The sequence below is a fragment of the Tupaia chinensis genome, unplaced genomic scaffold, assembly GCF_000334495.1.
Source record: "Tupaia chinensis unplaced genomic scaffold, TupChi_1.0 Scaffold000527_1, whole genome shotgun sequence".
NCBI lineage: Eukaryota > Metazoa > Chordata > Mammalia > Scandentia > Tupaiidae > Tupaia > Tupaia belangeri.
Window position 1 is genome coordinate 1,638,703 of NW_006160040.1, and position 26,742 is coordinate 1,665,444.

General features: G+C 37.5%; 1 protein-coding gene across 6 annotated transcripts in view; it reads right to left on the bottom strand.

Moving 5' to 3' along the window:
- The window catches only part of ATG5 (autophagy related 5), a 195,388-nt gene that overhangs the window by 31,014 nt on the left and 137,632 nt on the right, over positions 1–26,742 (bottom strand). For 5 of the 6 annotated variants that reach the window (XM_027775109.1, XM_006156950.3, XM_027775110.1 and 2 more), the window contains 2 exons: positions 23,904–24,021; positions 3,654–4,430 (listed from right to left, as the gene is read on the bottom strand). In XM_027775109.1, the coding sequence (XP_027630910.1) occupies positions 4,294–4,430; positions 23,904–24,021 (255 nt within the window). In that variant the 3' untranslated portion in view covers positions 3,654–4,293. Of the gene's footprint in view, positions 1–3,653; positions 4,431–23,903; positions 24,022–26,742 lie in introns of those variants that run through there. The other variant, XM_027775111.1, reaches the window with a different exon arrangement.

Genomic DNA, 26,742 nt, shown 5'->3' on the forward strand with positions numbered 1-26,742 from the left:
GGGAAAGAGAGAAGTTAAGCTACCAGGTCCGGGACTAGAACCTCAGTTGGCCATATGGGAGTCCAGTGCCCTTCACTACCACATCACCTGCCGGCCCCAACATGTGCCAGGGACACATTCGAAGAAATGTAACGTTCGGCGATCTCTTTGTTAGGTGAACATCAGTGTACTTGCACGAATCCAGATGATGCACCCTCCTGCACACCTAGGCTACATGGCACGGCCTACATGGCTTTTATGGAAGCACTGTATTGGTGGTCTGGTGAGGAAAACGTGGTAACGCTGTGCATGACTGTATTAGAAAACACCTGCGAGGATGACGGGATTCAAGAGGCACGGAGATGTCCTGACTCCATCCCAGTGACCATAACATTCCTAAATATGCTCACACTTCATTTTTCCCCTCTCGTATCCCAAAATCCCATACCTGTGCTTCAACTAGGCTGGCACATGTAACAGGAATCCAACTCACTTCAGACCTAGATACCAGCATGGTAATAAAACGTGAGACTATCCTTCTCTAGCACGACCCACAAACCAATTTCTGAAAACTGAAAGGAAGAAAAGTTCACCTCAAACAGTCTATATAAAAAATAAACAAACATTCTCTAGAGGTAACTATTAAACATTACTGTCAGGCTAGCCAGTTGCACAGTGGTGAAGGTGACTGGATCCTACATGGCTAAACTGAGTGGTTTGAGTCTTGGACCCTACAGCTTAAGCAGTGTGTGTGTGTGTGTGTGTGTGTGTGTGTGTGTGTGCACGCACGCACGCGCACATGTATCCAAAATCCTGAAAAGAGGGAGAAATGAAGAGGGGACTGTGATGCAACCATCTGTGCTTTCTCTCTCTCTTCCCCCACTACCACCATGCACCCTCTAGCAAGTTAAAAAAAAAAAAAAGTAGTCACTGAATTACATATCTTGTATATTCTTTTCTTTTCTTTTTTTTGCTATAGGGCATGTGCGCTCACCAGAAAGACAGAGAGGGACAGAGAGACAGAAAGGGAGAAATCACCCTCCAGGGGGATGGCCACACTGCAATCCCTTCTCCTCCATTCTCTTCTCAGGATCTTGGGCACGCACGCACACGCTCCCGGCTTGAGTTTAAGCCACTGGGTCTGGGATTCGAACCGCGGTCGACTACATGGGAGTTCAGCGACATAGCCATTACGCTAACTGCTGGTCCCTGTATATTATTTTCTTACAAAATGGCAAATTCCTATCTTGTTTTCAGTGAATGGGGTACATATAACAAGACTAGTCCACAAAAGAAATTTACCACACACTCAAAATTAAAATATGGTCTAGAAACCAATTCCTATAAAAGGGTCAGCAGGTGACATGGTGGTTAAGGCTCTGGACACTCCCACATGGCCAAACATGGTTCAAGACCCTGGTGGCTTGGCTTGCTTTCTCACTCTCTCTCTCTATCTCTCTGTCTCTCTCTGGTCAAATTAAAATAAATGAATAAATAAATATAATTAAAAAAAAGAAAAAAATAGGTCACCTCTGTTGAATTATGAATAGGTTATTTGGTCCTCTAGATATATATGAAAATTATGGTGCTTATCAATTCAACTCTATTCATGATCAGAACTTACATTATCTAGATGAAAAGCAGTATTACGAAGTACAAGCAATGATTTATTTTGTCTAGTCTGAATCTATGTGTTCTAGTGAACAATGACAATAATTTAAAAAGGTATTTGACCAGACTGCAGTGTGGTGGTTAAGGTGGCTGGATCCCACACGGCCAATTGCATGGTTTGAGTCCCAGATGTGGAGGTTTGAAAAACAAACCAACCATGTGTACAAGCATGTGTGCCCAAAATCCTGAAAGGAGGGACAGATGGAGGAGAAGAGACCGCAGTATGACCTTTTCTTTCACAGGGAGTACTTACTCACTTTCCCTCTCTATTCTTGTTTTTCTCTGGGAAGCACAGGTGCCCAATGGGAAACATTAAACAATGAAACAAAAAAGAATAAAAACATTATTTTCTGAGGGGACCACTAGTTACCAAGCCTATTGGGATTTCTGGTCCTCTGCAATGTTTCTGTCATTTGTTCTCCTCTATCTCTCATCCTCTTTATTTCTCTGAGAAACTTTTGTGATAGGTTTAAGACCAAGAAAATTTTAATGACTTCCCCAGTAGGTAACTTGTTTTATATAAATTTCATTTCCAACTTCTAGAAATAAAAAAACAGATGCAATATTTATTTAATTTTTTAATAAACCATACAATTTAAATATTCAAAGAAAAAGAAACAAAAATAGATATTTAAGTCAGCACTAATTACTGGTTTTATTCCTCCTCTGTGATGCTGAGACTCACCTGGGATTTAGAGTTGGGTAATGAAGTTATGATGCTGGTGTATAAACAAGGAAATAAAAATGGGCAATGGCTTGATAAGACTTATGTCCAATCTGGAAGTAAAGATCAGTAGCTCACTCAAGGACCTTCCAGCAGTCTCCTACGGAAAACTACCATGACTTACCACTCTGACCACACCTTCTTCATCACAGCACAGCACACTCCCAAGCACGTCAATCCTTTTGCTCATTGAAGCTCACTTTAGTCTGTCAAAACATCAAGGGGGAAAACCCCCAAACTGAATAGACGAATAAACACTTTTAATGTGAACAATCATATTCAGACCATCGCTGTTGCAAAAATACAAATCACTGAATTGAATGTTTTTTATCTTTACGTAACTCAAATATTGCTATTTTCTCCTGCCTTTACTAAAATGCTACTTTTCATTTTATTTGCATCAGTCAATTTTTTTTCCTACTTGCTTCTGTATTTTTGTGCTTGGTAGCCTATATTCTATTCTTTTTGACTGGGGCTTATCATTTCCTTTCTATAATATTTGCTCTTAGATCAACTTTATCTCATTTTGTGAATAAATACGCTATTTATCAGTGAAAAATCACAAAAGGAACAAGAAAACAATGCGCAGTAGTGGGGTCTCAGGCCAACATTCATATAATAGTTTTTTATAAGAAAAACATTCATCTTTATTATGGAATCTAAAACCATTATTGTATGATACTATAAGTCTTTTAGCATACTCAAATGGGGTTGACATTCAATATGGACAGCAAGCTAGTTCACAAGAAATCAACTATAATGTACAAATATGTTCAACTGGTAGAATCCCAGCAGCTTGATAATAAAGTGCAGCAAACTTTCCTTACAGTGAATAAAAACTCCAGTAACCTTTGGATATTTTTGGTAAAGTTAAGGAAAAGCTACCGCAGTCACGAAACAGGTAATCTTTAGACTTCAAAGACGGGCTGCCAGGGGCCACAGTGAAATATTAGACCTGGAGCCAGTGAGAAACACTAGCTTGGAAAGAAATGGGTTCTCTCGAAAATGCAAAATGATCTCATACAGATGCTCGGCATACTCTGATTTGACGGGTTTACAGTGATAAGCAAAAGATAAACAGTTACATTATTTATACCTTTAGTGTGTAAAGAACATAGACTTTAAAACTGGCAGCACGAAATTGTGGGACAGCTCCTGAGACATGTTATCTTATGCCCTATATCCACTCCAGACCAATGACGAGCAGTCAAAATGGTAACACAGACAGTCAAAAGTGATCTACTGTGAGTCAGAAAGGACTTGAAAAGTGACAAAACTATGTTATTAAATGACAAAACATATTTAGAGGCTTTATTTAAAAATCTCTCACTGTTCATTATCAAAGGTACAAGATTGTTTGCATACCAGTAGACAGACTGTAAACATAGGAAATTTTCATTAAGGAAAGATGGGTTTACTGTAATTTGATCTTTTACAAAAAAATTACTGCAAGTTATTGATAACAGAATTTCTCTTTTACTTTAAGTCTAATTCTCTTGAAAATTAAACCAATCTTTCCACTCTCTTGAGCTAAAGTTCAACCATGGTCACCTTAGGAAATACCCCGTTTATTTGTTAATCAGAAATACAAATCAAATGGCACATATTTCCATTTTCTTCTTAGGCCAAGGGTTTCGACTTCATTATACTTTACACGAAAACAGAAGCCCTGCAGTGGTCCTGTGAAGTCTTTCAGGTCGCAGCTGAAGTTGAATGACGGCAGTGGAGGAAAGCGGTGGTGATGCACAGTCAGACCAGCTCAGTAACCTTATCTGACATGGGATCTTTTTCCTGTTTGGCTTGCAGCAGCGCAGTGTTTCTGGTCAGGCTGCCTTCACCAAACCTGATGGAAGCAGAAGGGTGACATGCTCTGGCAATTCCTGTTTCAGGGAGATCTGTTCAGGCAAATAGTTGATCCTTCAATCTGTCGGTTGGGGGATGATACTAATATGAAGAAAATTATCTGGGTAGCTCAGGTGTTCACTTAGCCACTGCAGAGGGGTTTCCAACATTGGCTCAATTCCATGAATCATCACTTGATTCTTTTTTTCCCCATCTAGTCCAAGAAAGAAATCCAACAAGAATCAGTAAGAGGTAAAATATTGTCTGTTGACCTTTGAGAATCCTTAGTGAGTTAAATGGATTTTCACCCTGTTGTGTCCCCTGAACAGAAAATGTGGACATGGAGAAAGTTTGAATGTTGCAATATGCATCACCCAAAACAGAAACCTGAGGGTTACAATGAATTCTGATAAAAATTCTGTTGCTATATGTGAAAGTATTCATTCTTTCTTAATTACTGTGCTTACTTAAGATTGACGTTAATGAAACTAGAGTGAAGAAAACAGCCCACTGTACTCACTAACCAAAATTATTTTAGTTACACATTAAAAACCATACTACATGGCTGTTTAAAATGACAAGTATATGTAGTAGGTCCACACATATTTGAAACTATAAAACAAATATAACTAGAATCATCAAGAATCGGATTAATTATTGTTAATACCTGTTTGCTACAGAAGAGCATGCTGAAAGTCACACTTTCCTTTTAAGTTCACATTTTATTTCAAACTAAAGATTTTGGTGTGTCATGATTTTGGTTCATATGTTGACATCTTCAAACAGAAGGACTCTTGGTCAATACACACACAAAAAAGCAAAACTGAACTTCTCTAATAAAAAATAAAGAATCTTTGTGTTATTCCTTTACCACAAATTTTTATTTTAATTTGCCTCCTTTACTATCTTTTCAAAATACAATGTTTAAACCTTCTCACTTCCTAAAGATGGAAGACAACAAAGAAACAAAATCCATGACACTCTATGGAAAGTAGGAAAATACCCTACTTTTCCCTTTCCTTCCTTTTCAAGATGACTTTTGAATCCCTGCTCCTCTGATGCTTGGGCAAAATGGGCCCATGATGTATGACAATGCCTTGGCTAGCATGTGAAATAAGAGACCCTTTCAAAGAAATCTTTAAACTTCCTGTGAGAGGCAGCACAGTGCTGGGAGGTGACAGTAAACAGAGGACACAAAAACACTGTAGAGAGTTAATAAAAGATTGCCAAAATTAAAAACCCAATAAGCAATACTGCTAATGCTAAAGTTAATCAAATAAAATGTCCTGAACAAATCACCATGTCACAGTTTAAAATAATATTTGAAAAAGATACCATCTCATGATACTAACCTAAAAATTGCTTTCATTGCTTCAATTTTTCTGTCAATTTTGTTGAATCTATACTTTTTTTAGGTTTTTGTAACAGGGTACATGCATTCGCTGAGAAGAGAGATAGAACGATACAGAGAAAGGGAAAGTGAAATATCACCCCTCATAGGAGGGATGGCCATGCCACAATCCCTTCTTCTCTTGGGATTTTGGGCACGCACACACATATATCCGGCGTGGTTTTCAGCTGCCAGGTCTGGGACTTGAATCATATTTGGCCATGTGGGAGTCTAGCACCTTAACCACCATGCTACCTGTTGGCTCCAAATCTATACGTACTTTTTTTTTTTACACAATTGTGATCATGGTGTTAATACAACGATGAGTGTTCCTAATGGTATGAATCATATAAGTAAAAGATTTAAGCTATATATAGAATACTGCAGAAAATATATCAGAAATCCAGAAATTTTTTTTTAATATTGGTATTCAAATGGATAAGCTCTCGGCTATCTGAAATAATTCATTCTCTGTAAGTTCTGGATTGCCAAGGTTTTACTGTATTAATCTTTCTTAGAATATTCTAAAAACATTTCCGGTGTAGTTCTCTTCATATGCTTATTATATATTTCTTTGAAATATTTTAATATTCTCAGAATCTTCCTCCTACTTAGCACTGAGTCAAAAAATGAAAAAGTGGTGGTATGAGAGTAAAAGTTCCTTGTGTGTAAAGTTCTTCCTTAAGCCAGAGTCACAGTAAAAGAAACAAGTTGCAACCCAATATCCAAAATACCATGCTGAAAGAATATCTAAATACCGGAGCAGACACGATGTGACATACAATGCGTGACCACACGGTGTGTGTGAAAGGCAAAAGACCAACCCTGTCACACAAGAGGACAGCTAGTGTTTACAGTAGCACAACAGGTGGGGTACAGAAGCACTTTTCAAACACCAGACATGTAATAAATCACTGTAACGGGCACTAGGACAGGCAGCACACTTTCTCAGGTTTAGAGGGTGGAACCACTTTTAATATAAAGTAAAAAGTAGCACTAACATAAAGACAATTCAACAGGACAGCTTGAGGTTTCAATGTATTTTGCAACTGTTTACATTTGTCTAAATACTTCACCCGAATTTATTATCTTTGTGTGTTTGGACCTGCCCCCAACAAAGCAACTATAATGGAGGGGTTCTTAATATGGGACAGCAGTTCCTTGTTACTATTAGCTAAAGTTTCTTTTACTCACCACTATGTCCCTGGTGCCCAGTGTTATAGTAATTAGTCAATAAATGTTCTCGAAGCTTGGATAATTTTGTTACTGATAGAACATACTGCCCAGATTGTCTTGAGTTTCTGTTGGCTAGCCCTACTGTACCTATGAAGATTGCTTTGGTTAGTAAAACAACAGACAGAAATGTTTGCAGTAAACCAAGAAGCATATAAGCTCTTACCCTAATTCATGCAGTCGTAAACAACAACAAAGCATGATTGGACATTTTGGCGATATCAGGAATAGCATAAGAGAGGTGACAAACTAGTCTGTGTTTCTTTAACAGTAGAAAGGAAACACCTGATGACACTGCTCAGTTAAATCATAGTTTTGGTAAATAAGCCTTTGTGTTTCAAAATGGGAATCTAGAACTTAATACTTAGAATGAGAAACATGTTACTACAAAGCAAATGACTCAGGAGAAAATGTTACTTCATAGCTCTCCCAATTAGTTTTTTTTAAAAGTTAGTTTGAAGTGTGTTGTTTTGTTTTGCTTTGTTTGGATCAAAAGATTGCTATAGTGTGCATGAGCTCCCCAGAGAGAGACAGAGAGGTACAGACAAGAGAGAGAGAAAAAGTGAGAGAGCACCTCTCAGGGGGGATGACCACACCCCAATCCCTTCTCTCCCCAATCCCTTCTCTCCTTTCCTCTCTGAATGCACATGCACCCAGCATATTTTTCAAGCCATCAGGTCCAGGACTCCCAACTGCAGTCGGTCATGTGCGATCCAGCTGCCTTAACCACCACACCACACCACCCAGCTGGCCCAGCTTGACATTTTAAACTAGGCAATCATTTGAAAGAGTAATCAAACAAATTAGTTCTATAAGCTCTTCCTTCATTTATGACACTTTTATGGAGGTATCTTTGATATATTTTAAACTTACAGTACTTATTTTCTAATAACGAGTCTTTTACATAACCACAGTATAGCTAACTAAATTTAAAAGCTTAAAATTGATATAATACTACTATGGAGTTCACATTAAAATTTATCAATGTTCCCAGTAATTTCTTCTCCAGTCTAGGAGCCAAATCAGGGTAGCCCATCTGTGCTGCTGTAATAAAATATCTTCGCCTGGGTCATTTATAAAGAACAGAAATTTATTTCTTGGTTTTGGAGACAGGAAGGTTCAAAACTACTGTGCTGAACTCCTATGAAAGAAGGAAGAAGGGCTACAGAAAGCAAACCCACTCCCGTGAGCCTTTTTTTTTTTTTTTTGGAAAGGTTTTCGTTTTAGGCCACGCTTTTGGAGAGGATTTTGCTTTAGGGCACGTGCGCTCGCCAGACAGAGACAGACAGAAAGTGAGAAATCATCCCCCGGGGAACGGCCACACCGCAGTCCCTTCTCCTCCGTTCTCCTCTTGGGATCTTGGGCACACATGCACACGCACCCGGCGTGAGTTTTAAGCCACCGGGTCTGGGACGCGAACTGCGGTTGACTACATGGGAGTCCAGCAACATAGCCATTACGCTAACTGCTGGTCCCCCCTGTGAGCCTTTTTAACAGTAGCATTAAATTATTCTATTCATGAGACTGACAGAGACCTCATAACCTAAATGGCTCCCTAAAGACCCTAGCCTCCTCAGCACTACTGTACTGGGGATTAAGTCTCTAGTATATGAATTCTGGAGGACACACTGCATTTACTTTTCATGCCTCTCTACTCTCCTTTAATCTGCAACAGTTTTTAGCCTTTATTTTCTATTTTATTTTTAATTGCCAGAGGGTGCATACATTCATCAGAGAGCGGCAGAGGGAAGCAGCAGCCCTGCATGCCTGGTCTGTGTGCATGCATGCCCAAAATCCTAAGAGGAGAATGGAGGAGGTGGGATTACAACATGGCCATCCCCCTGGGGGATGATTTCTCTCTTTCTCTCTCACTATCTCTCCACATGTGCCCTGTAGCAAAAATCTCTTCAAGAAGAAAAAGAAAGAAAGAAATAGCACCCTCCAATGGGGCATGGTCCACCCTATGAAGTCTTTGGGCATGCAAGCCCAGATGCCTGGCATATTTTTCAAGCCACCAGGCCAGCATTCGAACTGCAGCTGGCCATGTGGGATCTGGTTCCCACAGCCATTAGGCTACAGAGTCAGCCCAAGCCTTTATTTGCATTTCTTAACCTTGACAATTATGGAAAATATACATCGTTATTTTGTAGATGTTCACATAGCACCTTTAAAAACAGTTATCTATTTTAAAGTGAAAGTTAAAAAAAAGTATATATATGTGTGTGTGTGTATATATATATATATATATATATACACACACATATATATGTATGTATATATACACACACACACACAATATATATATGTATATATATATATACACACACACACACACACACACACACACACACACACATACACATAAAACCAACACACAAAACCAAACATGTTGGTTTTATGGGTACAGTAAGAATTATATATAGAAACAAAAAACTGAGAGGGGAAAATCACTTTAGCTATGAGAGTCATGAAAATTACAAAGTGAAAACAGTGGTACTTTCTTATTTTAAAAATGCCTACATACAGGTATCTATTATATGACTATAATGATATACCATAATATAAATGAGATGTAAAGTCGAGGTCCAACCATGCACTGACTGGGCTACTTGAATGATTAATTCTGGTAATGAAAAGTGCTAGGCTGGCCTCATACCTCTATGAGGTTGCCCTCTTACATATAAAATGAAAATGTCTGTATAGACTCATGGTGTGCAAATCTGGCTGACCATCAGAATCACGTAGGAGGTTATTAAAAAATACATCAGCTGGGCCCCTCTTTAGACCTGCTAAATCAATCTCTAGGGTAAAGTCTAATTTTTTAAAGTTCCCAAGAATAAATCTTATAATAATATGGATATCTCTTCAAATAAAATTCCATGTAGAAATCTAATACCATAAGTGGAGGTAAGGGAACTTCGGATGACATGGAATGAGACTCTCTCTCAGGAACTGCTTGCTGATTTATGACCCACGGTAGCTTCTGATACAACTCTGTGGGTCACAGTTGGTAACCCTCTGGTCCAGAATGGAAGATCACTGACCTGTCTTCTAGCTCAAATATTGGAGAGTTCTAGGCCTAAACAGCAAAATATCTCTTTCAGAGTTCAAATTATCATAATTCACTAGTTTTACATTCTTAGGCAAATCACTTACACTTCTGAGTCTCCATTTCTTCATCTTATAGGGTAGAGAAAGAATTCTAATCTCCCGAGGTGTGTGGAAGAACAAATGGAGTATATTCAAGCTGGCAAAGCAGCCAGCATGTCCTAGCACAAGGCTTAGACATAGCAGCTACTAAAACACATGAGAGACCCTCTCCCTCCTACTCACTGTAAAAGAACTGAGTTTTCCTTCCTACTATTAATAAATATATTACATAACTGAAATCTTTTAATGAAAAGGAGACTAAAGAAATAATGGTATATCTTTTAAAGGAAATCCATATATCCTTACATTAAGAAAATTTCCATGTACTTAAATATTTAAAAAGTTCATTGTTTCCTATTTGATAAGTGTGGAATAATGGAAACCTAAAGCCAAATGGTGTAACCATCACATGTATATTATACAATTCAACCGGAAACTACTTGATTTGCTGCCTTGAAATGTGTAATAAATACTGAAGGTAAAACTTCTGAAAAATACTTAACACTTCTGAGAAAGTTTAAACAAATAAAGAGATGAGTTTTTGGATTGCCACTAGCTTGAACAATTTTGTCCTGTCTGACAAATTCTTTAACCTCTGGTGTGTTCATTAGTAAAACGCCAACTAATTGAATCCAACGACATGAAAAGCCACAGGCTGAAATCTGAAGTGCATACATCATGCTGGATTCTGACTCAGCCATGGCAGTAATAGTCAGTGAGGTCAGGTCAAAGAGGGTTAAACCAAACCAGGATAGAGCCAAAGGAATACATCAAACGCTGATTTTAAAAGGCAATTAATCTTAAGACAGAAATGCTTCCTGGGGAAAGAGATCTCAATCTTAAGAGCACACTACATGATGTAGCAGTAAAAATGAACATATACAAGCTTACAGAGCTTTTATCCCATGATCACAAACAGAAGGAGAGTGCTGTTTATCAGAGAAATACAAGCCCATTTTAAAAGACTTACATTAACTTCTTCCGGATCTACACTCACTTAGGAGTACAGGTCTTAATGAACAAGCAACATCGCCAGTACACAGCGTATCTATTCCCGTGTACACATTTTCTATTGTATACATTTTAAAAATTATTTCTGCCTGAAATATTTTCAAAGCCCTGACTTAATGTTTTAAACAACAATTTTAAAATATGTCCATATTAATTCTTTCATTGACTTTTGCTTATAATCTTTATGTTTCTTAGTAAGGAGGACATAAACCAAAATCCAAATAAAAATATATTATAAATTGGCTATAATTATAAAAAAATTGTATCAAGTGATTGTAAGATCATTTAAATAAACTGATCAAGAGTCTCCCAGAAATAAGATTAAAATATGCCAAAAGTTAAAAATTAACTTTGTTCACTAGAAAATAAATTTTAAAAACTTTACAAAACTTATAGGTTTAAATGCTTTAACCTCCTTTTATAAAATGACCCAGTAATTCCAGTTGGGTATAACAGGGCCCATTAAGATTTGTCAAGTATGAATTACAGAACAGTTCTAACTTAACTGTTCTAGAGAGAGGGAACGTTAGAAAGCACACCCCAGTTTGGGCTAGCGATGCCACAATCCCTTCTCCATATTCCTCTCAGGACTTTGGGCAGGCATATATGTACACATGCCCACAGTGATTTTCAAGCTGCCGGGTCCAGGACTTGAGCTGTGTAATTTGCCATTTGGGGTCCAGTGCCTTAACCTCCATGACACATGCTGGCCCAAGGAGTTTTAGTATATTTTAACACATTGCAAAGCTCAAGCTGGCTACAGGAGGTACAGCGACTATAGCGATGCCTTGGTAAAACCACCTTATTTCTTCCTTGTTAAGAACCATACTTACTGTATTTCTAATTGTCCAGAAGTTAATTTTTAAAAATGTAAAAATCAATGGCATGGAACTCTTGCCATAATTTGAAGCATGTTATCTGTTTAAGCAGTGTTATAATAGTGTTTTACAGTTAGAGTTCATCATTTATACCTCTTGTGTGTAGTTTGAGGATGATCAACAAACAACAAAAAGAAAAAATAAACTGCTTCTTTATAATATGAATTTGAAAAAATATTAGTGAAACCATAAGAGACCAAAAATACATGAATTTTAAAACCTTGGAAAAATACAAAAACCCATGAAGGCTCACTTCAAAAACACTTCAGATTCATTTAAACTCTATAGTCATTCTGTAAGGTAGTAACAAGAAACATCCTTATTTTATAAAATAAGAAACCTAGACCCATTAGAAACAATGAAATGCTTATCCAAATCAAACAGTATAAAGATACAGAGCGCTACTGGATCATTCTAATTCTAAATGAGGACACAGAGAATTACTGAGATTATTATCTTACTCTTAAACCCTCAATCTGGTGAGGTTTGGGAGAAAGCAGTTCTCATGGCATGAGTTTGTAAATTCCCATGGCACGCTCATTCTTTGGGGACAGTATAATCATGTGGACAAATGTGACTAGTGCTGGTTCAAACCTCAGATCACAAGAGTTTAATCAATCAGCTTTAATTCTGGCCAACTACTTGAAGGATCTACTTTATACAGATACCCTGAGGTTAAACGTTTACTTTTTCTAATTGATTAATGTCTGGAAAAAAAAGCATCACAGTATCAGTTAATTTGCCTTATTAGCACAAATTAGTCATATAGAGCAAAGGAGAAAGAAGGTAAATACCATCTTTTCTTACTTGACAACCAATCTATGATTTTTCAAAAGGTATATTAAAAATAAAGCAAGACCCAGCTGCAGTTGTGCAGGTGGTAGGGTGCCATTATGCAATAGTGGAGCCATATGGGAAGGCCCTGGGTTGAAGAGTACAGAGGCATGGCATGCAAATACTATGTTGGGAGTGTCTCACCCACTCCTCATGAGAAAAAAAGCTTTAAAAAATAAATAAAATAATATAATTTTTAAGTTAACTACCTACACATGGGTATTTGTCAAATACCCAGCTTCAATTTGTCAAAAGTATATATTCCAAAGTGCTAATCAAGCAAATAATGAATAGATCTCAGTGCCTGTCCCGCACTTCTGCCTTCTCTGAAAACTTATGTGGGAAACAGGAAGAACATGACTACTTTCTCAGCAAATGGAGGAGCAACGTTTTAGACCATACATTGTCTCCTAGCAACTAGCCCTTGCTTGGTTAGCTGCTGAGGGAGTCTATGGGGAGTATGTGTCAATATGTGACCCAAACCCTCCTTTTCATCTATTTCTGCTAATCTTTTGTTTAGAACCTAGCTTAGTCTTCACTCTCTCCTCCAGAATAGATAATAAAGCAATTCTTGGTGCTTCCTAATATTCTTTGTGCACCTCCATTTCTGCACATGCTAAACTGTACATCCTTCTGTCCACTCCAATTGGATCAAAAGTTCTTAAGAACAGGGATTATGCCTTAAAAGAGCATGGATTATGCCTTAGTAAACCCAATGTCCAAAGACAGTATATAATACAAAGAAAATGACTGATTATTAATGAAATCTAGAACATCAAATGAAAACCCAAAGTGAAATGGCAGTTGAGAATGATACTGAGCAGTACACAGATTGTCAGGAAGCAGGCAGATACAGAAATAGAAAGAGGCAGGGAACTTGTAAAACTTGCCATAGAATGGAAAACTTGCCTACACATATGCTCCATTTTTACAGTGATTAAATATGAATTAGGATAAAAATAACGCAACTCTTAAAGAGGCCTGGTCAATGGAACCTTGACATAAATTTGTAAAAATGAGAATGGACATTTTAATTTTCATTATCCTAATTTACCAGTTTTTTTCAACAGAAGGTTGAGAAATAAAATATATTGGACAAAACATAACTTAGTCAATCTCTGTGGAAAACAATATGGAGATTTCTCAAAAACCTACAAAAAGAACTTCCAGTATCACCCAGTAATCCCACTTTTTGGTATCTACCTAAAAGATAAGAAAACACTCAATTGGACAAACATCTGCACATCCATGTTTATTGCAGCATTATTTATAATTGCTAAAACATGGAACCAACCTAGAGTCCCAAAACTGAGGATTGGGTTGAAGAACTGTGGCACATATAAACTATGGAATACTACACAGCAGTAAGAAACAATGAGATCCCATTGTTAAAGTCAAAAATGAATATAGATGGCTTAATGCTGAGTGAAGTAAGCCAGACTTTGAAAGATACACATTGTACATATCCCCATTCATCCGTATAGAGTGTCTGCACTTTATGGCAGAGGTTGAGAGATCTGAAGATGTGATGGTGAAGAGGATGGGTGTGAATACTAGTGACAGTAAGGGGAGAAAGTGGTTGGTAGAAAGTGGGTGATGGTTGGTGGATGAGAGAAAAAACAAAAAGAAAAAATATTTAGGACAGAATAGTGAAAAGTTCAAATGCAAGTAATTTTTTATTCTTTTTTGGAGAGGTTTTTGCTATAGGGCACATGCGCTCACCAGAAAGACAGAGAGAAAGTGAGAAGTCACTTTCCGGGGGGATGGCCATGCCACAATCCCTTCTCCTCCATTCTCCTCTCGGAATCTTGGGCACGTATGCACACACACCCAGCGAGAGTTTAAGCTACCAGGTGTGGGACTTGAACCGCGTTCAACTACATGGGAGTCCAGCAACATAGCCATTACGCTAACTGCTGGTCCCAAATGCAAATAATTTTTGAAGACTATAAATGTTAAACATATGTTTATGAGAGAAAAGGAAATCAAAACTTCTTTTTGCATTGTCTGAAATAGTTCACAATAGTGTGTATTTGCTAATTTATGTCATCAAAAGAATACTTGGCCTAAAAGAAAGGACTTGCTGTGCAACTCATTTATAATCTTTTGTGAAACTGTAGTTTATTATTAATTTGTATCTGTAACTTATTGTTATAAATGTCACCTGTGGGACCAGCAGTCAGCATAATAGCTATGTCGCTGAACTCCCATGTAGCCAAACGTGGCTCGAGTCCCTGACCCAGTGACTTAAAACTCACGCCGGACATGTGTGCGTGCGTGCCCAAGATCCCGAGAGGAGAATGGAGGAGAAGGGATTGATTCTAGCTTTCTATCTCTCTGTCGTCTTTCTGGCAAGTGCACACGCCCTGTAGCAAAAACCTCTCAAAAATAAATATATGAATAAATAAATGTCACCTGTATTTTTGGTACATGTGAAATTGCAACTGAGATTTATTTGCCAGTGCTTTCTGAATGAACTGAAAAAAGGTTTTTAAAAAAGAAAAGAAATACGTGTTATTTTATTTTTGTTGGGGATATTTTTGTGAATGTTGTTTTTAATAAACAAAGAAAGGAATATTTCACTTCAGGTCTGGTATAGCAGCTTAGATCTCTGAGTCATTTTAAGTACAGCTGAAACCACAAAAACAACTTACCTGAGCTCACCTTGGTTATTTCCTGTTACCTTTGACTTGGCCAACTCCCCTAGCCACTTCCAAAACAAAACAAAAAAAGAAACACACAAAGCAGCTTACCAGTAGTTACCTCAGGAGAACAATGACCTAAAGCACGTCTTCATAAATATTAGTACACTCTACTTTCATGTGATGAAATATGAAAAAATTCCTTCATGCCTGAATCACTGGTTACAGGGAATAGTAGACAATGATACCTCGTAACTTTCATAAAGTACTTTCTCTTTTTATCATGTGATGACAGCCAGTTCTTATCCATATACACCCAACCTTAAAGTCTTTCGCTTTCAACTTAAGTTGCATGTAGGTGTGTCAAAATGCTTCACCTTGGCAATACTGCAGGTGTACTGAACGAGACAGTAAACAGTTCTTTACTGAAACAGTGACTTGATGCTTTGGATATTTTCCACAGATTTTTAGGTGACGCTATTTTCCAATCCAAGGTGACAAAAGGAAGAGGTAAAAATAAAAGTTTTCTGAAGAAAAGCTACTAGTGTTAAAGATGGGGTTCCTCTTGGTATGAAAGATAGCATCAAGGTAGTATCTCACAGGACAGGTACTATTTGTGTCCTTTTAATAATGTGTGTGTGTCTTCCAATCAATAGAAGCATTCGAGTGTGGGTGGGGAGAGGTCTGCCATTTCAAGGGACTCACCTACAGCAGCTGGAATTGTCTCAGAGGCAAGTTGGTTGTGAGCAGTCACTTTACCACCCCATTCTTCAGGAAAAATACACTATGTATTCCCAGGGAAGGATGTGTAGGGAGGGCAGGCCCAAAGTTTTAGGACAGAATAAAGAGTCTTGGAAAGAATCAATAGCCTCACTAATTTGTGTCCCCTTCTTGTGCAGGGCCATGATAATCTGGTATGTACTGTTGTGACGTGCTGCAGGAATGGCAAGTATGAGCAGGAAAGTGGGTTCTGATAGCAGGCATAGGTTCAAAGCACTTGACTGCTTTTTATTTACATGCCTAACATTCACAGTCACCATTTTAATGAGTTCAACAAGAAGAGTGGCCAGAATTATATATGGGAACACTAAAATAACAAAATGAAAACAGCACAAGCTCGTGTTCCTAAGGCCATTTCAGGAAATACTCTCACGAGAAAAGGGCACGTAGGTGATTAGGCACTAAACACAGATCACAGAATAAGAAGTTAGGAAAAAGAAAGCATTTCAGAATGTTACTTTAACTAAATTATAAGATTAAAAAAAGAGAAACAAAAACAAATGGCAGCATAGTAAAGCAGAAAAAACAACAGACAAGGAGGTAGGGACCTGAGTTCTAAATGTGGTTCTCCAATTATGCAGCTAAGAGGCCTTTGGCTTCTAAAAAATCAAGAGCTAAACTAAATTTACTCAAGGGTTCTGTGGTTATATGATTCTCTGAGAAATCAAATACACCCTCTAGAAATAGGCAATCGTAAAATAAAAATAAAATAATGAATATGTTCTTAGAAAAACAGATAAAGCAGAATATCAAGTAGGGTGTCTTTCCTGGATTAAACAGAGTAATAATTAAATTTGTTTTTTACAAATAAAACACAAGCATATCAAGAGAGATCTTCTTATTCTTGCATTAATAAATAAGAATCATTTTGTATATGTGTTGACAACTGGGCTGCTGGTCAGGGGACAGATCATATGGCACATTTTTCTTCCAAAGTGTTCAGTTTCACTGTGATATTCCTACTTGATAGTCAAGAAGGATCTTATAAGATTTTTTTTTTTTTTTCACTTCCAGGACTCAAGCCTGCAAGAAAGAAACAAATTCGAGGGAAGGAGGGGAATAGGGAGGAAAAGCACCCAGTGATTTTGTCACAACTTTTTTCTCCCATTTCTCCATCTTGTCAGCATTTTGGGCACCCACATACATGTGCCAGGTGTGTTGTTCAAGTTGCCAGAGCTGGGATTCGAACTATAGTTTGCTATGTGGGATCTGTATTCCTTACCACTAAATTGTATTTTTCAAGGTAGATTAGATGATCAAAAAACACATCTAGGAGGGGCCAGAAGGTGATGTAATAGTTAAGGTGCTGGACTCTCACATGGCCAAACATCGTTCAAGTCCCAGACCTGGTGTCAGGCATGTGTGGGTGCATCTCCAAAATCCCAGTAGGACAAGGGATTGCAATGTGGCTATCCATTCTAGGGTGATGATTTTTCATTTTCTCTCTCACTGTCTCTGTCTGTCTCCCTTGCAAGCAGGTGCACTCGACGGCAAAAACCTTTGGGAGAAACACACACACACACACACACACACACGCACACACACACCTCTAGGAAAAGCAAGTAAGAAAGTCATTTGAATATAAGACTTTAGGGCCAGGATGTGGCATGGAGGTTATGGTAGCTAGCTCCCTCATGGCTGACTGCACAGTTCTAGTCCTGGACCCAGTGGTTTGAAAATACACTGGGCACATGTGCATGCATGGCCAAGAAAAAAATGGAGAAGAAAGGATGGAAGTGTGCCCATATCCCAGGATAAGGGGATGATTTCTCACTTTCTCTCTCCTCTACACATACATACACACACACACACACACACAAAAAAAAAAAAAACTTTAGCTTAAATTTTAATGACTTAGTTGAAATTTATAAACCCACTATAATTGGCGTGTTATGTTTGGGCCTACACAGGAGAGGTCATGGGGCCACAGTCTGGAACCTCCCAGCCATGTTGAGGGATGCAGGCTCATGAGCCAGGTTGGGTGAGGCTGAGGGTGGAGTGTGGAGTTGAAAGCCTGTTGAGAATTCTATCTTATCTCAGGGAAGAAATGAATAAGCAAACCTAAAAAATATTTGTATCAATTAAGAATGAAATTTAAGCAAAATTTAGAAAAGAAACTTTTCACTGAATTTCTTCATATATGTTTTTTTTAAAAGAATTATTTATCATCATCACTGTTTTCTTTTTAATTTTGCTATAAGGCACACATACTTACCAGAGAGAGAGAGAGAGATAAAGTGAAGAAGCGAGCCACCAGGTCCGGGACTCAAATGGTGGCTGGGCATGTCGGAGCCTAGCGTCTCAACTACCATGCCACCTGCTGGCTCCGCCTTCATAAATGTTTTGACTTTGGAATTTGTAAATGTATTTCTATTACAAAAATAAATTATTTCTACTACCAGAGGGGCATATGTGCTTCAGGGCAGGGGAGAGAAAGAGAAAGCACCCCCTTTGGTCATGTTCAACCTCAATCCCTTCTCCTCTACACTTCACTAACTTTTCAGAATCTTGGGCCCAGGTACACATGAGAATAGTGTGCTTTTTAAGCTGCTGAGGCTAGGATTCAAACCAGAGTCAGTCACGTGGATTCTAGCTTCCTACACACAGAGCTCGCCACTGTGCTATGGGTTTGGCACGGAAAAAAAGTTTTTCAAATATTTGATTGAGCACAATCCATTAAAAAACCTGACAAATAAGAATGTACCATGATTGAAATTTTTACTTTTTATTTTAGTTTTTGCTATAGGGCATATACCCTCACTGGAGAGAGAGAGAGAGAAATAACCCCCTGGGGAGATAGCCATGCCACAATCCCTTCTCTTTCAGTCTCTCCTCAGAATTGGGCGCTTACACGTGCCTGGTGTGTTTTTCAAGCCGCCAGGTGTGAGATCCAGCTGCCTTAATCACCATGCCAAGGGCTGGCCCAAATATTTTTATTCTTACAAAAAAAAGAGACAAGCCACACAATAGGAGACAGTATTTGCAAATCATATATCTGATAAAGAACTTGTATCCAAAAGATGTAAATATATAAATTCTCTCAAAACTCAACAGTAAGACAAAATAATCTACAAAGAAATGAGAAAAAGATCTGAATAGGTTATTCAAAGGTATCCACAAATCATAATAAACATATAAAAACACCCCCACAACCATCAGTCATCAGAGAAATGCAAATTAAACTCACTATGAGATAACACTGCAAAATCATTAGGATGGCTATAATAATAATAATGATGATGAATTAGGCACACTGGTGAGGATGTGAAGAGACTGGTACCCTCATCCAATGCTGATAGAACTGTAATGGTACAGCCATGCTGCAAAACACAGTTTCTTCAAAAACTCAACCAAGCTTAGTTTCTTAAAAACTAAACTAACCATATGACCCTGTTATTTCCATTTCCCAGAATCCACCCAAGGGATCGGAAAGCACATGCCCATACAAAGACCCATATGTGACTGTTCACAGCAGCACTGCTCTTAAAAGTGAAGAGCCAGAAAGGATCCAATGCACCAATTGGTAAATGAATAAACAAAACGTGACAGATCCACCCAGTGGAATACTATTCACCAATAAACAGGAAAAACTACTGTAATATTTGCTGTAATATGGCCAAAACTCAAAACATTATACTAAATTAAAAAAAAAAAAACAGTTGCAAAAGACTATATACTGTTTGATTTCATTTATGCGAAAACTTCAAAAAAGGAAATTACAGGGATAGAAGGCAGTCCAGTGCTTATTCATGGTTGCCAGTGAGAGCAGGCACTAGTTGTACACAAGACCAAGAGGGCTTTCTGAGGAGACAGAAATATTCTAAAATCTAAAATTGTGATGATGGTTACACAACTCTCTAAATTTACTAAAAACTCCTATTGAAAATTAAAATTGTACAGCATAAAGATGGCTTAGTAGTCTTAGACAGTAATTAATCTCAATTACTCCATGATTATTCTTTTCTCTTTTTAGAAGATGCACCTGCTCACCAGACAGAGCCAGAGACACACAAAGAGAGAAAGGGAGAAGAAGAAAGCACCCCCCTCCCCCCCCCGCCACGGCTCATAGCCATGGTGCAACCTCTTCTTCATTTCTCTATTGCATTAGGATTTCGGAAATGTATGCCCTCAATTTATCAAGCCACTGGGGTTGGGACTCAGACTGAAGTCGGCCATGTAGGATGCAGCTCCCTTAACCACTGGGTCACAGAAGGAGCCGTATTACTTCGTGTTTTAATGACCATAAATAAAATGTTTCAGGGAACTAGTGATACAAAGAAAAAAAAGAATTCAGTAGTTGAAATGTTCAGCAAATATTCTGCCTAGCATTAGAGCTAAAAGGATGTGTGTAAGACACCATCAGAAACCTTGACTATATATCTAGCAAAGTTTAGTGAAGACTAAAGATACAGTAGACTTGGTAGATAGCCTTCTCCTTCCGACTAAGCCTTTGTTCATTTCAGAAGTACCAAATACACAGAGCAATGCTGGGATAAGCAAGCATATGTGACTAAACAAAACTTATTTTCACAAACCAGATGACACATCCATTCTGTTTCTAATTCTACTTCTTAAGCAAACCATTTCCTTAGAGTCTATCGTATATGCTTCTTTTTTTTTTTTAATCGTATATGCTTCTTAAACTAGGTAGTATAGCTACAGGTCATGTAAATAATCTCCATTTTTATTCTTACAAAAAAAAGAGACAAGCCACACAATAGGAGACAGTATTTGCAAATCATATATCTGATAAAGAACTTGTATCCAAAAGATGTAAATATATAAATTCTCTCAAAACTCAACAGTAAGACAAAATAATCTACAAAGAAATGAGAAAAAGATCTGAATAGGTTATTCAAAGGTATCCACAAATCATAATAAACATATAAAAACACCCCCACAACCATCAGTCATCAGAGAAATGCAAATTAAACTCACTATGAGATAACACTGCAAAATCATTAGGATGGCTATAATAATAATAATGATGATGAATTAGGCACACTGGTGAGGATGTGAAGAGACTGGTACCCTCATCCAATGCTGATAGAACTGTAATGGTACAGCCATGCTGCAAAACACAGTTTCTTCAAAAACTCAACCAAGCTTAGTTTCTTAAAAACTAAACTAACCATATGACCCTGTTATTTCCATTTCCCAGAATCCACCCAAGGGATCGGAAAGCACATGCCCATACAAAGACCCATATGTGACTGTTCACAGCAGCACTGCTCTTAAAAGTGAAGAGCCAGAAAGGATCCAATGCACCAATTGGTAAATGAATAAACAAAACGTGACAGATCCACCCAGTGGAATACTATTCACCAATAAACAGGAAAAACTACTGTAATATTTGCTGTAATATGGCCAAAACTCAAAACATTATACTAAATTAAAAAAAAAAAAACAGTTGCAAAAGACTATATACTGTTTGATTTCATTTATGCGAAAACTTCAAAAAAGGAAATTACAGGGATAGAAGGCAGTCCAGTGCTTATTCATGGTTGCCAGTGAGAGCAGGCACTAGTTGTACACAAGACCAAGAGGGCTTTCTGAGGAGACAGAAATATTCTAAAATCTAAAATTGTGATGATGGTTACACAACTCTCTAAATTTACTAAAAACTCCTATTGAAAATTAAAATTGTACAGCATAAAGATGGCTTAGTAGTCTTAGACAGTAATTAATCTCAATTACTCCATGATTATTCTTTTCTCTTTTTAGAAGATGCACCTGCTCACCAGACAGAGCCAGAGACACACAAAGAGAGAAAGGGAGAAGAAGAAAGCACCCCCCTCCCCCCCCCGCCACGGCTCATAGCCATGGTGCAACCTCTTCTTCATTTCTCTATTGCATTAGGATTTCGGAAATGTATGCCCTCAATTTATCAAGCCACTGGGGTTGGGACTCAGACTGAAGTCGGCCATGTAGGATGCAGCTCCCTTAACCACTGGGTCACAGAAGGAGCCGTATTACTTCGTGTTTTAATGACCATAAATAAAATGTTTCAGGGAACTAGTGATACAAAGAAAAAAAAGAATTCAGTAGTTGAAATGTTCAGCAAATATTCTGCCTAGCATTAGAGCTAAAAGGATGTGTGTAAGACACCATCAGAAACCTTGACTATATATCTAGCAAAGTTTAGTGAAGACTAAAGATACAGTAGACTTGGTAGATAGCCTTCTCCTTCCGACTAAGCCTTTGTTCATTTCAGAAGTACCAAATACACAGAGCAATGCTGGGATAAGCAAGCATATGTGACTAAACAAAACTTATTTTCACAAACCAGATGACACATCCATTCTGTTTCTAATTCTACTTCTTAAGCAAACCATTTCCTTAGAGTCTATCGTATATGCTTCTTTTTTTTTTTTAATCGTATATGCTTCTTAAACTAGGTAGTATAGCTACAGGTCATGTAAATAATCTCCCAGTTTAGAACATGTCAATAACAGAATCAGTATTATCAAAGTATTCCTTTATACTGATTAGCGCTTTAATTATTTCCACTAAGAATTTAAAGTAGTTGGGACCAGCAGATGGTGAAATGATTACAATGCTGGACTCCCACATAGTTGACCATGGTTTGAGTCCTGGACCTGGCGACTTATAACTCGGGCTGGGCATGTGTGCATGTGTGCCCAAGATCCTGAGAGGAGAATGGAGTAGAAGGGACTGTGGCACGGCCATACCCACCTCTCCCTGTGCGGGGGAGGGGGGTGACTTCTTGTTTGCTGTCTCTCTGGTGAGTACACATACCCTATAGCAAAAATCTCTATTAAAAAAAAAAAATTAAAGTAGTAAGTTTAAATACGGGTCCATGCAATGCATTAATAAACTCAGTAATATGCTGCTGAAATGTCCCCTATAGTAATCACAACAGTAGGTCAGGGATCCCAGTAACAGGGCAAGGAAGAGTGTGAAAAAAAGTAGTGGGATGTTTATATATGCATGTGCCTCAAGCATGTGCACATACACACACCCCTCGACCACATATATGTATGTGAAAAAAGCAGATGTTTATATACACACTTGTGCACACACACCTCAACTACTCAAGTGTATAAATGCATATGAGCATCAACAGTGCTGTGAGTTACGGTTTATGAACACTACTTTTCTTTTTTTGTTTTCTCCATTGTCTTAGTGCTCCTTATGTTATAATAGAGAAAAAATACAACCTAGCTCTTTTTATATTTTTTCTTTTGTCTGCAGGAAAAAAGAACTTTAACTAATTTGCAAAATGAGGACCATTCAACAAGACAAGTTGGTGACTGGACTTACATAGTGTCAAAGCCTAAGAGAACAATGTGTACTAAAAAACAACTAACCAACTAGAAAATTCAAATAAAATAGCTATTCACTCTTCAGTATTTTGCACTTTTGAATATCAACCAAAGATCAAAAAAAGTTGTTTTATCATCTCTGACTTCTTTATGATTAAGAAACAAAATATAAGATTAAAAATAATATTTACCAGGACTGAATTCACAAATTAAAGACCCAGAACACCTGAAATGTGGTAAGAAGGTAATTTAAAAAAAAAGTGCATTTTATGTTGCCAAATTCCTTATTTTGTCAGTGTCCATAATTTATAAAATATTAAGTGTTTATTCATTCCAAAAGATTATTCCCTGCAAGATAACAAAATATCTAGAAATAGCTTCCTAAAATGACCAGAAAGTGTTATTTATAAAAGCAGAATTCTTTCTTATCTCAGTAGCAAGTTTAGAACAGGAGATGAAAGAACCGTTTAAGTTGTCGTGTACCTTCAGGAGCAATTGCAGAAGGACAAACTTCTCTGAGGAGATCTCCTAGCGTGTGCAACTGTCCATCTGCAGCCACAGGACGGAACAGCTTCTGAATGAAAGGTCGTTCAGTTGTCGTCTGTTTGAAAAATAACAAAACAATTCGGGCAATTAAGTCTGTGTTGTTGCCAAGTACAATTTTCTGGATCATATGATATAAAGAGAAGTAAACAACATCAGAGATGTGATTATCATGTAAAAAATGTTTAACACAATAAATTCAGTAAAATTGAATCCTCAGAAACAACTGAACAAATTTAGAATGTGAGACAGTCTAAAGAAAATGACTAGGACTCCAGAAAAGTTAAAAGCATTAATAAAAAATGTACAAGTAAAAGAGATGGACATAGAAAAAAAAAAAAAAACCAGTAAGATGATTTAGGAAAACTAGGGGAATGTAAAATGATTATTTAATAGTATTACTGAATAAATGTCAAACTTCTTAGGTATGATAACAGTTATAAGGACAATCCATCCTATTTTTAACAAATTCATTTTCAATTATTTAAGGTAGAGATCAAGGGCATGGTATTTGAAACTTACCTTCACATGGTTTAGAAAAAACTGTGTGTGTGTGTGTGTGTGTGTGTGTGTGTGAAGAGAGTGCAATGGAAAAATGTTTATTTGTGAATCTAGTTAGTGGGTACAGGATCTTAGTACTTTCATTGTTTTAACTTTTCTACAGGTTTGAAAAATTCCAAAATTACCAATGTAGCTATTTCCTTTGACAAAACTTACTATTAACAGCAGCACTATGCCATAATGTATTGCTAATCATTCAATTATTTTACCTACTTTTAAAACTGTTTCATTTTCCTAAGCTACCTCAGCAATTAGAGAAGCCTCATCAGGGCACAGAACACAGAGAAACCATCATCAGCCAGGGTCTATGAAAAACACTATGATTTCTGATCTCTGTCATCTTACACCCAGTGTATCTGTTAATTTGAGACATTCTATACCTCTTCAGTTTGCTGTGGGAATAAAAAAGAAATATGCCAAGTACAAAGTAAATAAATAAATATCAAAGAGAATATAATCCTTCTCCCCCCTCTTTCTCACTGAACTGTTATTTCAAGATGGGAAGTTTTAATTTTAAGCTTCTTGGAATGAAAAATTATAAAAATTACAAGAATAGAGTAATGATAATTATGCTCATAGTTTCAAATACCTAGTCATTAAAGACAAGATTCCTTGTTTTAGTTTTCTGTTAGTTTTATCAGAGCTACATTAACCTCACCTCTTCAACATAACAGTTACAGATCTGATTTAAAATTTTTTTGGTTTTTGGCCCACGAGGTGGTGCAGTGGTGGAGGTAACTGGATCCCACATGGCTAACTAACTACATGGTTAGATTCCTGGTCCCATTGGCTTGAAGAACATGCCATGCCAGGTGTGTGTGTTGTGTGTATGTGTGTGTGGGTGTGTGCCCCAAATCCCAAGAGGAGAAAAGAGAAGGATTTTGGTGTGGTCATATCTCCCCCCACCAGAAGGGTGCTTTCTCACTCCTCTCTCTGTCTCTCTGTGTCTCTCTGACACATGGCTCTACAGCAAAGCAAAACAAAACAATCTGGTTTTAAATGCTGACATAAACTAAGCATAAGGAAAACACAAACATGTAAGCACATAAACTATCTTTCTTAATTTGATACTATATATTCAGTAAATACAAAATACATGTTAAAATGGCAATTCAATAATATAGGCAAGCATGAAAATAAACTGTAGAAAAATTTACTAAAATCTAGATAATATACATTGACTATAATTCAATTCAACTCACTAATTAAATTCAAGAAAACATTTTTTTTAAACAAAAGATTTAGTAGTTTTCAATGGAAAATGCTCATACCTTTTCACACATGTCAAAACCAAGAATAATATAATGTACAACTGAGTGACTAGCTATGTAAAGATAAAAAGGATCAGGAGAATTCTAAGAAAAAAGAAATGAATAGGGGACTGCAGAAATTATTTCATGTGGCCACTGTCCTCTTAGAGCTTTCTAGTTTCCAGGCCATTAAGTTATATACTTAAAAAAGAGAAATTCTCCTTTAACCCCACTATGAGAAAAATATCCTCTTATCTTTCATACCTCCCTTTTTACTCTCTCCCAAATATTAGCAATTATTATGAAGGTATTACCTGTAATAAGCTCCAAATATTAAAAAAAAAAGTTTTTTTCCATGAGAGAGTGCATGTGTGAGAGACAGAGGCATAAAAACCACCCCACACAGGATCCGCATGCCCTGATCCACTCCAGGATCATGGCACACACATGCCCGGCATGTACAGGACCTTCCTACCTGGCCTCAGTATCGCAGAGCACTGCTTTAAGGCTGGACCATCATGCTGACCTCGTAATGAGGTTATCTGCTTAGTGGGGGTGAGCCCAAGTACTGTTAACTCATTGTAACTTAATTCTGTAGAATAGTAATTAAGAAAACCCTTAGCAAAATAAAGTGCTGTTTCTCATTTAAAGAAAACCTTATTTTAAAAGACAGAGATCCAAAATACCCTGATCAAAAATCTAATTAACATTTCATTTAATATTTATTATATGGTGGTTTTAAAAGCGTACTGTTCTGGGACCAGTAGATGGTGTAACGGTTGCATCACTGGATTCCCATGTAGTCAACTGTGATTCAAGTCCTGGATCTGGCGGCTTGAAACTCACACCAGGAGAATGTGCATGCGCGCTGAAGATCCTGAGAGGAGAGTGGAGGAGAGGGGATTGTGGTGTGGCCATCCCCTGAGGGGTGATTTCTTGCATTCTGTCTTTGTCTCTCCAGCAAGCAC